The sequence below is a fragment of the Artemia sp. Qi Xiang Cuo genome, chromosome 3 (assembly GCF_049724085.1).
Source record: "Artemia sp. Qi Xiang Cuo chromosome 3, ASM4972408v1, whole genome shotgun sequence".
In the NCBI taxonomy this organism is placed as follows: domain Eukaryota; kingdom Metazoa; phylum Arthropoda; class Branchiopoda; order Anostraca; family Artemiidae; genus Artemia; species Artemia sp. Qi Xiang Cuo.
In genome coordinates, this window is record NC_142796.1 from 48,743,228 (window position 1) to 48,757,266 (window position 14,039).

The 14,039-nt window shown below is 35.5% G+C and overlaps 1 protein-coding gene across 5 annotated transcripts in view; it reads right to left on the reverse strand.

Moving 5' to 3' along the window:
* The window catches only part of LOC148954216 (poly(A)-specific ribonuclease PARN-like), a 105,089-nt gene that overhangs the window by 39,358 nt on the left and 51,692 nt on the right, over positions 1 to 14,039 (reverse strand). For all 5 annotated transcript variants that reach the window (XM_089086051.1, XM_089086048.1, XM_089086047.1 and 2 more), the window contains 2 exons: positions 11,431 to 11,605; positions 3,897 to 4,018 (listed from right to left, as the gene is read on the reverse strand). In XM_089086051.1, coding sequence (XP_088942177.1) covers positions 3,897 to 4,018; positions 11,431 to 11,605 — 297 coding nt within the window. The remainder of the gene's footprint in view (positions 1 to 3,896; positions 4,019 to 11,430; positions 11,606 to 14,039) is intronic.

The following is a 14,039-nucleotide window of genomic DNA, read 5'->3' on the forward strand; positions in this document are numbered from 1 at the left end:
GGATGTGTTTGGGGGACTGCTGGGCGTGGGGGAGGGGGCTAGTTTGCCCTCCAATCACTTTCGACTATTAAAACGGGTACTAGCGCTTTGAGTTTCCAATCGAATGAGCCTGTTTTGAAGTTTCTACGACAACGCCTTCTATAAAAACCTCATATAACTCCAGGGCATAACTTAAAACCCTTGCCTTGAGGATTGTGGGGGAGTTTCTTGCTCAAAAACATATTTTCTATCTGTAAATAAATTACGCTGAACAAAATGGCTATCTCAAAATTTTTATTGGATGTGTTTGAGGGACTGATGGGCGTGGGGGGGGGGCTAGTTACCCTCCAATCACTTTCGACTATTAAAAAGGGTACTAGCCCTTTGAGTTTCCAATCGAATGAGCCTTTCTTGAAGTTCATACGACAACGCCTTCTATAAAAATCTTATATACCCCCAGGGCATAACTTAAAACCCTTGCCCCGAGGGTTGTAGGGAAGTGTCTTCCTCAAAAACATATTTTCTATCTGGAAATCAACTACGCTGGACAAAATGGCTATCTCAAAATTTTGATTGGATGTGTTTGTGGGAATGATGGGCACGGGGGGGAGCTAGTTGCCCTCAAATCACTTTCGACTATTAAAAAGTGCACTAGCCCTTTGAATTTCCAATCGAATGAGCCTTTTTTGAAGCTTCTACGACAACGCCTTCTATAAAAACCTTATATGCCCCCAGGGCATAGCCTAAAACCCTTGCCCCGAGAGTTGTGGGGGAGTGTCCTCCACAAAAAGACATTTTCTATCTGGAAATCAACTACCCTGAACAAAATTCCTATCTCAAAATTTTGATTGGATGTATTTGGGGGAATGATGGGCGTGGGGAGGGGGGGGGGGCTAGTTGCCCTCCAATCACTTTCGACTATTAAAAATAGCACTAGCCCTTTGAATTTCCAATCGAATGAGCCTTTTTTGAAGTTTCTACGACAACGCCTTCTATAAAGACCTTATATGCCCTCAGGGCATAACTTAAAACCTTTGTCCCGTGGGTTGTGGGGGAGTGACCTCCTCAAAAAGATATTTTCTATCTGGAAATCAACTACGCTGAACAAAATGGCTATCAAAATTTTGATTGGACGTATTTGGGGGAATGAGGGGCGTGGGGGGGGGGCTAGTTGCCCTCCAATCAATTTCGAATATTAAAAAGGGCACTAGCCACTCAAATTTCCAATCGAATGAGCCCTTTTCGAAGTTTCTACGACGCCTCCTCCGATACGAAGTGCCCGGGTATGGAGAGAAAAAACAACAACACATTGTTGCCTATGATTATGTCTACAACCACTGTTTCTTTAGAGCCACCCAATTGTATAAACAAATCCGAGAGTTAAATAAGTTTCAACTAACAAACTTTCAATTGTATAAATTCAACTAATGAGGCTAAGTACACGTTAGGGCCAAACAGTTTAATATTTAACACCATACTACTATTACTGTTACTAATAACAACTCACTACAACACCTGAGGCTAGCACAGCTGCGCAAGCCTCTCCTTCATCCCAATCTATTCAAAGCTTCCCTTTCTAGACCCTCCTAAGAACTTCCAATTTCCTTTAAGTTCTTTCTTACAACCCCTCGCCAGCCCAGTCGGGGATGATCTGCTTTTTCTTTGGCCCTAGATAGTAGGTCGTTCGCTAACACGAACAGCAAATAAATCTTATACACACACACACAAACGTTGACTTAAGCCTTTGTTCAATTGAATATATGAAGCCTACTGATTTCGGAAGACTTTGGTGGAATTTCGACGTGATCACGCATTTGAATAAACAAATTACCAAGATGAGGTACGACTGTGAATATCATTTAAAAGGTTGTAGTGTCCTTTAAGAGCAAAACTGTTTTGAGACTTGACAGCTTTCCTTGAAAAAATCGGTGGTCAAGTTGCCAGATATCGCATTACAAAAAAACCTTGTCTCTGAAGCATGAAATACTGGACTACATTTAGCAACAGGCAACTTAGTAACTCTTTAGCAACAGTCCCCTTAGGTCCTCATAATCTAGCAATTTAGTTGTCAATCAAAACCATGCGCCAGTATTTTTCAACAAAGTCGCAAAATTGGATTTTTGTTTCTTTTGTGAAACAGGAGAAATAGATGAAAACACAGGATTTCGTCAATGCAGTTTCAAAAGTATGCTGTCTTTCCATCTTGGTCAAATCTATGGTAAAATTCTGAATGTGCTACAAGACTCAAATCGAGATTAGAGGAGTCTTTCCTTAACTCAAAATAAATCTTTTACTTAACCGAAAAAGGGCATGAAGAGGCGGGGCTGGCTATCCTCCAATCACTTATAATCACAATTTTTATATGATATAAGTAAAATCTTAGTATCTTAAATGACATTCAAATTTTTCTCATAAGGCCTACTTTAATACCTTTAATGACCTAGGTTTGGTGATTCAATTATGTTTGTGCTAAATATTAGCAGTAGAAAACTGATATAATCGGTTTAACCCCTGTAAATGCTGGATGATATCTCAGAAAGTATAGGATATGGTAAAATTCTGACTGTGCTATAGGACTCTCATCGAGATTAGAGGAGTCTTTCCTTAACTCAAAATAAATCTTTGAGTAGGTACTAAATTTTTTCAGAGGACAGGCAAAAAATATGTATAAGCAGGGGCGGATGCAGTGGGTGGCTCTGGCGGCACGGGGACGCCCTAAGAAGTTTAAAGTTGCCTAATTAAAGGAGATGGACAAAAAATCCCAATCGAGGAGCCTAAGTTCTGTTGGTGCCTCACCCAAACTTAAATTCTATATAAAACTGTTGGGACCATTGGCCCTGTTTATGAGATAAATGCCTTTCTGTAAACTTAATTTCATATCTTTCATTTTAATACTTCAACCCCAAGCTATTATTAAATATCCTTCGCCCTGTTAATATTCTCTCTAGGTTAATCACTAATTAGAAGGGCTGTCTAATCACTATAACAGAGGCTTTCTAATCACTATAACAGAGGCTATCTAATCACTAATTGATTAGCCTATGGAAAATGCAGGCGACTGATAACTCACGCAGGTATAAATTTAGATTGCAAAATCTAAAGGTAATTTTTTTTACATGAATTTGAAGGGACCATTCATTGTCTATGGTCGAAGCTCACGAGCCTCCGCCCTGGAGGCAATTCACGAAGTGTTTTGGTTTGATTTTGTTCTTCAGTTTGTTTTGTTAAGTTGATGTGAAAATTAGTTAGCTTTCTTCTACTTTTACTTTTGACTTCTTTTCGCGAATTTAGAGTCTAGAGAGACAGCAGAGTAAAGCATTTCGGTAAAAGGAGAGGATCCTGTATTACTTGAGATATCTTTCCAGAGGGAAAGTAGGAGTTTCAGAAGAAGAATTTTGGGCATCATACTGTGGGCCCATACATATTATATATACATATCATATATATATATATATATATATATATATATATATATATATATATATATATATATATATATATATGTATATATATATATATATATATAATGTATATATATATACATTGATATACACTATACATTACATTACACATACATATTATACATATCATGGAAAGTACAGTTGTTTTATCCTTACTGGTTACAGCTGTGGCAAGCCGAAACCACGAAAACCAACGAAGGCAGACTTGTAGAACCCGTGGCACCGTCTCGACCGTGATACCATACCCAAGTAACATCAGTAGTTGTACTGGTGGCGATGTGCAACTTCACTGACGGTAATAGAAACTTATATTCGTGGCAGCTTTTGGTGCCAGAAAAAAAACCACCCCTATAACATATCTCATCGCCTACAAATGTATCTCCAAAATCCCCATAACATTACACTAAATGCTTCAGAATCCGGCAAATATGAACTGCCCGGTACGTTTAAACTCACCGTGGGAACGTCTCCGTCAACATATCCTTGAAGTCTGTGTAGGTGTACGGAACACTGCTAATAAATTGATGCAGAATATGGATGATATCTAACGTCATGTTATGTCCCAATATTAATTTTTTCTATAACGGAAATTTTGTCAAATTAGGAAAAACAAAACAAACACAAAACAGAAAGACAAAAAACACGACTCCCCCAGCAGAGGTCATTAAATAGAGACTCTAAAAAAACCTATTTATATTATAAATAATTACATAGTAACATCCTTGGAGTTGCATCCAACAGAACAATACAGCGCAGACGAAAGAAAACAGAAAAGGAAAAACGAAAATTAAAAGTAAGCACATAGAAACAAACTGACTAACTTAGACTTAGGTCTTACCACAATGACTGGCGCACCAGGCGACAACGGGGCTTTTCTAAGTTTAAGTTTATTAATAAAAATAGAACTTAACAAAATGCATGCATATAGATATAATACATGAAAAAACAAAGTCATTCAACTAAATCTTCTAGCCTGCCCATGGCAGGCAAGTCGTACTAAGGGCGTGCCAGAAATAGAAGAAAAAAAATAGAAAATTTTAGTACTAGTTAATAGCACAAATTAAGTATACCAGAAATACCAAGAAGACCTATTCAACAATTTGGATCAAATTCCTTCAAAGGGCGACCTTGACAGTGCAGCAATCTTCCCAAGATAAAGTCAAAGCGTAACTTTCTGCCGTTCACCTATGCTGATTATTCCGGGAGAGACCCAGCATATGACGCCATGGAGTAGGAAGTCTTCGCTCATTCTCAACATGCGCTCTCAATGACGTCATCGACTATCTTGAATTTAGTCTATCATAAGTAGCTGTTTCGTCCTTCCCAGATAAAGGTATTGATGATCGTATCTCTACAGTGAATATTAAGGTTATGCCTGAGACAATTATTCTCAAAACCATGGATTTGCTTTTCAATGTCCTAAGTCAGCGTTATGATTCGTCTCCATATATTAGCACAGACAGCAGGTTACTGTTAAGGAGCTGAAATTTAAGCTTCGGGGAGTACGCTGCTTTTCTTTAACCTCCTCCAGAATATTAACACCAACTTTGTGAGCGTGGCAGCTAAGGCCTAACGTTGCTATGCATGATGTTTATTTCTTCGTCTGATTCGAAGTCCAGGTTGTTCGGCTGTGTTTGAGACTTCAGTAAAAACTCACTGCATATCCTCTCTTAGATGTAATATGTTTATTAAGTGACACATCTAAAAAACTCTATCACATTAGGAATTTAAAAATTTCCTTGCTCTTGGCCAACAATGCCCCCCATAACTTCCGGACCAAACCCCTTGTCTTTCCAACGACCTAGACTCCCTCGGTTTAACAAAAATCCCCTCCGTACACCAATAAAAATTTTTACTGAAAGATATAGAACAACTTTCGTCCGTAAATAGTTGATTTTATAAGTAAATCCCTGCCCCTCCTCCCTCTCTTCTTATCTGTCAGTTACAGGTATGCAAAAAGTTAAAAAGTGGCCAGTAGCAGAACTCGGAAAAATTCCAAAAGCTGCCAACAAATTCGGGAATAGTGGAAGCACTGGCGTTTTCTGACAAAATATACCGACCAAATTTCACTACGCCATGAAAACTGCCAAGTAGCATGGCTAAAGTGTTTTCCCACTTTTTACACGCCAGGTCAGTTGTTTAGTGTTTATTTCGCAGATTTTGAGCTTTCTTTTTATAGTCCATCTCTTTCTCTTTTTGTTACTAAATTTGTGCTTTTGTTTTCATTTGGTTTGTTCCCTTTTGATCCTGCGAATTTCAATTATTTTGCCCGTCGAAGAGTGCGCGCCTCTGGTTCAGTTGTATTCCACTTGTAAATGTTTGGAATTCAGAGAATGCAGTCAATAATACAGGAAATAACACTGGGCCAAAACACATTCCTATCAGACGCAAGAGTTTGCCCTGAAGGTCTGAACCAGTTGGCAAGGTTCCCATCGACAGGCTTCACCGAACATTGCTGGTCTTCATATGATTTACTGATGACACAAATAATCTTATTGGGCAAACTGTAATGCAGCAGACTTCTCCACAAAGTCTCAGCAGATGAAATTGAATGCCTTAAAAATAAATCAATTAGAGTAGAGACAATCTTTGTTCACCATCGTTTGATTTTTCAATTAGAACTCTCAAATTGAATTTCATATCAACACAGGATATACCCGGTCAGAAACCATGTTGTGCATCTCTTAATGCTGCATCAATTTTTAACTGAATGTTGTTTAGTGCCCTTAGGCAGGTAGATCGGCAGTCAATACAGCAAATTGCTGATCACATCAATTGTAAATCGAATGTAATATTACGATGAGAAAATAATCTTATGAGGAAAACCGTAACACAGAAGACATTTTCACAATAAGTCTCAAGGGATAAAATCAAACATCTTAAAAATCAATTAGAGCAGATATAATCTTCGTTCACCATTCATTTGATTCTTCAATTAGTACCCTCAAACTGAACTTCAAATTGGCACACGATCTACTTAGCCAACAATCATGTTGTTTATCTTCTAGCGTTGCATCAATTTTCGACAAAATGCGGTTCAGCACAATCTGGCAGGACGTTACGTCTTACAGAATGCAGAGTAATCCCCGCCAATTTTTGCAGCCGACAGATCTACCTTTCCTTAGTAGCTTCACTAGTGACCCCTTTTTCCAGACAGTTGGGATACTCTCAGTTTCCTAAATCTGAGTGAGAAACTGGCGAAGCCAATCAACCAAATTGGGATCCATACTGAAAGAGTTGAGGTTCCAGCCCGTTGCAGTTGACCCCTGCAGCAGTATAATTTTAAAATTTAAATAAAGCTAGTGGGTTCTGTCCTTGCATTAGGTTGAAAAAGCAGTGACTCATTAAGAAAACCAAGAGGATTTGTAAGTTGAGGGAAGTTCAGCGCAAACAAAAGCAAATAACATATTTCAAAAGATGAACCCATCTTCTTATAAATCCATATGACACTCAGGGGCTCAGTAACTCCATATTTTGTGATAACACGAGTTTTTTTTTAACAAAGGTGCATGCTTCAAGAAAATACCCGACTTTCTTTATTTCTTTCTTCTCTTAATCTGTTAATATCAAATATCTTATAATCTCTAAATGCCACCAGGTTCGATTAGAATTGAAGCGGCCATCCTTCTGTCCCCGGGTAGTGTGCCATGAAGATAATGCTGGTGGAAAAATTCATCAAGTGATAATATTCATACCAATTTTAACGTTTAAATGAGTACTCTCCGTCATTCGTCAAGTTCCTTCTTGCTTTCTTCGATAAAAGATAGCTTATCTTCTCCATATTTTTCTCTTTCGTCTTTTTTTTATTTTAAATTCTTATTTCACATTTAATTTCTGATAAAAACCTAAAGAAGCCAAGCTTCCAAGCTTTAAATTTCCAATTTCCTCAGCTTTAATAGCTTCCACACCAAACTAAGGGATCTGGAACCTGAGGAAAAATACTAGAATTTAATCAGATCTGCAAATTTAAAACAATTTTTTAGCGTGAAAAAAAAAAAATAGAGAAGGATGAAACTCGCATTTAAGCCCATGCTCACGCACAAACGAACCGACGCACAAAATCAGACATACGAAGAAAACACAGGCAAAACACACACAGAATCAGAAGTACTTGTTTCCATATCACGTGCCCTTATTGAGCGGAAAAAACATCTAGGATCAATCATCCGGAATCTACTAGAAGATTAATTGATTCTAGACATATTGACTCACAAATCAACTAGAATCAATCTAGAATCACCAAGAATTGCCATAAAACCTTTACAATCAATGGATCATTTCTTCTCCTTTTCTATTCACTGCGTCTTTCTCAACCATTTACGTGGCTGATCAGAAGGCGGGTGCTGACTTATCTTTAGTAGACTGCATTAGGTTATTTGCTACCTGTACTGTACTATTATATTATACACTACCCGACCATACCTTCTACCATACCATACCTTCTACCCGACCTATGGTCGACTCTACCCGAGCAATAAATATCTGTTAGAACTTGGGTATTTTTTTTTCTCTCGAAATTGTTGTTCGAACTGTTCAACTATAGACCACTCAAGTTCTGCTGCAGCATACAAATAGAGATGTACATTTAGAAAAATAATACTCAAGTAAAAGTGTAAATAATGATAATTTTTGTTAATACCAAAAAAAGTGAATAGTTCAACTCGGGAGAAGGATGTTTTTTGTTCCTTACCATATGTACCCGGGCTAAGTGAAAAACTTAAAAGAATTTTACAAAGCAATGGTCTAAGGGTAGCTTTAAAGAGTAATAATACTTTGGGTAGTTTTCTAAATTCTGGGAAGGATCCAACTTCATTGGGGCAGCAAAGTGGGGTTTATCAGATCGCATGTACTTGCGGAAGCTCATATGTGGGACGTACTAACCAGAGTTTGGAAATGAGATTATTACAACATAAAGATTCTATTTATTCGGCTTTAAAGCAAGATTCTAAGTCTGAAGATTTTACTTCAGCCCTTACAGAACATATTTTCAATTTTCCATACCATTTTATTTTGTTCGAGAATGTGTCTTTGATTTCTAGGGATCGGGGTTTAAAGCAAAATTTTCGTGAAACTCTTGAAATAAAGAAAATCTTATTCAAGAATATTGCTTTGAATCGGGATACAGGTGAATTTGGGCTGAACTTTATCTATGATAATTTATTAAAATCTGACAGAGTAAAGTTCAATTCACCCAATGTAGTTGACCTTTGTCCAAATGCTATATCATTGAACGCTAATGAACCGAATCCAAGAAGGTCAAGGACACTAGCTCCACCTTTGCTTTGAAAAGAATTAGATATTTAAACAATACATAGTTTTATTTGATTTCGTAAATAAACTTTTGTTTTAAATTGTTTTAGTTTAGTTTTATTACTGATGACGGTCACTGTATATGTGACCAAAATATCTGGTATTTTTTGTGAATTTTCTATACACTGTCGATTAAACAGGATTTTATCCCTATTTTGAACTTTTATTTTATTATCACTGAACTAATACAAATCATACGGTTGAGGCCAAAATTCTTAAGAGAGTTTAGTTTTTCTTTTTTGAAGCAAAATATTTATCTATTTTTATATTTTTTATTTCTAATTATTTGAAGACCACCCTTAATCGATTCAAAGTCACAAAAAACGTTAAGGCTTTCGGTACCCACCCAACGATATAAATTCATAGTTTATTATAAGATTGGAGAAACAACCTATTGATTCATGGGACACACATAAGGGGGATTTCCCAGGAAGGGGAGGACGTCTTGTGACACAAAACATGTCCGAATATCTCGTTAATACTGGATTTTCGCTAATTTTTAAAACCCTATTTGATTTTGACAAATAAATACCCAAATAGCACAAACTTGCTACATTGCAAAGCAAATGTGTGAAATGTTGTGATTTATGGATTTTTTATATTAAAACACATATTTTTATTAATTATTTTGTTAATGGTCTATTTCTTGAAACACAATTATTCAAACTGTAAAATTAGGTCAATATTACTCGTGTAGAAATATATATGTAAAAAAGAAGAAAAGAAACGATCACAACACTCGCACTTAAGTACTCGCACTCAAGAATATATCCAAACAACCTTAGGCACACGTACATATGCATAAAACAGTCACTGAGGCACAAAACTGGAATCAGACACACATCATGCTCCCTAATTGAGCTGAGGGTTTGTGAAGGTTTTGGAGTCGATGGATTATTTCTTTCGACTTTTTTTTCTCATTAATCCGTGTTTTCCAACTACTCACGTCCTTGGTGAAAAGGGGGAAAGATTGTTCAAAGCACCTATTATTCAATTACTAGATTTTTTTTGTTAATTTGGGGCATTAGTTTTCAAGTTTTCAAAGAGAAATTAATAAGATATAATCAAAGTATTTGACAGTAAAGTGTTTGGCAGTACATCTTAATGATTTAGCTTGAGAACTGCTTCCACTGATTATTTTTGGAGAACCAAACTCAACTTTTCTAGAAATGAAAAATAAGAACGAGATCTCAAAAGGTCTGATTTTCAACCTAAATTTTAGCATATACGGTAATTCTTATTAGTAGAATAGAGCATTAACATTATCTTTTTGTTGGGAGGGGGATGTCTACATGATTAATTCTTAAACTATATACAGTGATATCATCAAAGATAACTCAACATACAGGAATTCTTAGAAAGTTAAAATATTTCCCCAAATAATGGGTTTAGATTAACATATTCCTATATTGTTCAATCTAATTCATTTTACTGTTCTTCAGTTAATTTATCTACTTTTCGGACAATTTTAAGACAATTATCAACACTCGTCAAATTCAACACTTTGGATACAGTCACCATGGAGTCCATAAAATATTTTATTCCGTTTGTTTTTATTTTTAAAAAATTATCCAGAATTTTTCAAAATTTTCAAAGGTATTTCTTTATGCTTTATATAATGCATAAAATTGAATCCAAATAATAGATAGGTCTATTTAAGGGATCGGCGTGAATATGAGACAAGGAATTCGTTATCAATTACAGAAAATAACTTATTATTCATTAATAATATAATATTAATTAGTCAGAAACGATAATATCAACGGAAATAATATTATTGGAAATAACATCAATTATTTATCAGAAATGATAAATAATATCAATAAATCAGAAACGCGGCTAAGAGGTCTACGATTTTAATCAACTACGTTGTTCCTTCTTTACAAGAACAGAACCCCTACTTAAGTTAATGTAAAGAAGTTACTTAAAGTTTGAACAATGCTACGCTGAAGTAGCATTGTTTTGTTGCAAATCATTTGGGATTTTTTATACTTTTTTGAGGGGGGGGGGACCTATTCATGTATCAATTTATTTTATAGTCTAGAGAGGCCTGTGCAAGTCAAACGGATTATTGGCACCTTTTTTGCATCTTATGTCTTTAGTCGCAAAAGATATGGTCTCTATCTGATTTTTTTTCATTTCCTGCTTTTATATATAGTTCTATATAATTTCTTTTCTATCTTTTCCTTGTATTTCTATACATTTTTATTCCTATTTAAGCAACGCAAAGCTGGCTCTTCTTCTCGTACCGTAAATCTTTTATTTTTTCCTAACTAAAAAAACAACCGGTGAATGGTAACTAAAACATTCACCGGTGAATGTCCGACATTTCTTTTTCTCTGCTTGGATTCACTTAGCTTTGCGAGCCAGCTTTTTCAGTCTTATGCAAGCTTTAATGGTAAAAGATAATAAGTAATAAATCTCAAAAATGGGTTAAAAACCTAGCATAACCCAACCTAACCTGAATCCATCAAACCTTGCATAAAACTGAAAAACTTGACTGGCAAAGATAACTAAATCCAAGGAGAAAAAACATATTTCGGACATTCACAATTGAATTTCAACATTCACCAATTTCGGACATTCACGGCAACAACACCACCAAATCTTATTCCTTTACAGTAATCATTCCTTTTTTCTAACTTGAAAAAAAATTAAGTAAAAACGGGAATTAGCTAACCGATTTGGAAATTTCTCTAACAATCCTAGAAAACCCAACTTTTCCGTCTAGCTCCTTCAACTTTTCTTGTTCTTTTTCACGTAATATTTTCAGCTGCTCTTCTTTGGGTTTCTTCTCTATCACAAATATTCGGTTGCCATTGCCTTCTATGCTATCAACCGATAGATCTGGGTACCTGGAATATTATCCAATGAAACAATAATACAAAATTAATTAAAACTTCGAAAGTATGGAGAGATTTGACAAAAAAAGAACATTAACAACATTGAGAAGAAGAAAGAAAAAATTCAAATAGAAAAATAGTCCAAAATATTTTAGCAAACTAAGAATTCAGAAAACGAAAAAACCTGCCTTCTTTAGTGACACTAGAATTAACACTTATTTAAATGATTTGATAGCCTTATGGGATTGTTAGTACCGGAAGATCAGCCGAAAACCCAACACACTATCATTCGAGACCGGGCAAGGGCAGGATTATTAAATTAAAATTTCAGAAGCGAGAAATAAAACACTTATAATAAAGAATCCTTCATTTAAAAAAGTAAAAAAAGGCTGTCAATAAGGGTTCTTCAAGAAAATATTCCCAACCTATGCAATTTTTGTCACTTTGAATAAATCAGTCACACAGATATTGAGTATAATAAGTGAGTCCTCCATTCACCTTCTTCTGAGAAAGAAGAAAGCGGAGTTTTCCTTGTTAAACCCATGGTCAAGATAATCATGTAAGTATAAAGCTCACCCTTATTACTTGAAACATGAGACCAGCGAGATGTTTTTGAAAGATTTTCTTTGGTGTCCCATATCTATCTAGAATCGCCTCCTTAGGGAAGATTCTTGGTTTGGCGCCATTGAGGCTGGAGGTAAAAAGTGGACCTTGGCCTCTTAGTTACCCCCAGTTAACACTTTATCAGAAATTTAGGTAAGTTGCGCTAAGTTTGAACCAAAAACCTACATAGTTTCTCAATCTCTATTACTGGAGGTATAAAGTGGGTCTTTGCGTCCTTCAACAAGTCCTCTCCCTTTACAACCCTCACATTTTTTTTAAAGAAAGGTATGCATGTCACAATTAATTTTAGACCAGAATCAAGGAAAGGTTCTCAAGAAATATGGTTAGAAATCCAAAACCAATAAGTAGCTCTCCGATTGTCTTCAGATGTAACAAGATGCTCAACAAGATGTAACAGAAATCTTGTTTGATCAACATCTTGATTGATCTGGAATCATCCATCTACTCTCAATTGAACCATTCCCAATTACCATTCAATAATGTCCCAATACCTTCATAAAACCGCCAACTTCCATTAGCCCTTTGATTGATATTTCTTAGCAGAGAGATAGACATAAAACACCTTTTTTCAACCCAAATCATGCTAGAATCTTTGATTTGTGAGCTTGGAGTATCGAAATGGGTCCATCTCGCACCCCAGCCCAACAGGTTTGAGTTTTTTTTTTTTTTTTTTTTTTTTAACCAAAATGAATAATCTAGAAAATTCCCTTTCACTAGTAAATTTTAGCAGGAAGGTAGACATTTTGCATCTTATTTCATCCCAAAACTCGCGAAGACTTTCAATTTGTAGGATTTGAAGAACGACACTACCCTTACCATACCAACTTTCAAAACCAATTTTTTAGCTAAAAAGATATCGATACTGCATCGTTGAAAAAATACAATAGCTGCCATTCTGCATGTTCGTAGTCAAATAGCGGACCCACGAACCCTTCAACACTCCATATTGGTGTCCCACAAGGATCGGTATTAGGTCCGCTTTTATTTTTGATGTATATTAATGATCTCCCACGATGTTTGCAGGGAAATAATGGTCTTGCAATTTTATTTGCAGATGACACAGCTGTTTCTGTTAAAGCGAAGGATTCATCTACATTGATTCAAAATCTGTTTAACACTGTTAGTTCAGTTAATCAATGGTTTGTTTCTAATTATTTAGTACCGAATTTTAAGAAGACTGAATTTATGGTTTTTGGTCATTCAAAACGTGCTACTAAAAAAATTTCATGTCAGGAGCTTCAAATTGGTGAGCATAAAATACGTAGAGTTCAATCATATCGTTATTTAGGAGTTTTAATTGATCCCCTTTTGTCATTTCAAACTCATATTGATCATTTAAGGGTGAAACTTTCGCAAAATATTGGGTCTATGTATCGTTTGCAACATGTTTTTCCATTTTCAATTTTAAAAATAATTTATCATTCTTTGATTGCTCCTTATTTAAATTATTGCACAATTATTTATTTAAATACTTTTTGGACGCATATAAAACCCCTACAGATCCTTCAAAATAAAGCAGTGAGAATACTTGGAAATTTTTTACATCGTCCATCAAAACTTAGAGATGCATCGGAAACTGAAACATTATTTCTTTTCTTGAATTTATTAGATCTAAAACATATAAGAGAACTTAATATATCAATATGGCATTTTAAAATACAAGATCCTAGTAGTTATTTTTATGAAAAATCTCTGTTGATTCTGCCCCCTCCTTCGGCTCTTAGGTGTTCTGGAACATATCGAATTCCCTTTGTTAATTGTGAAAGATCTAGATTTTCAATTAGATACCAAATACCATTTATTTCAAATAAATATAGGCTGA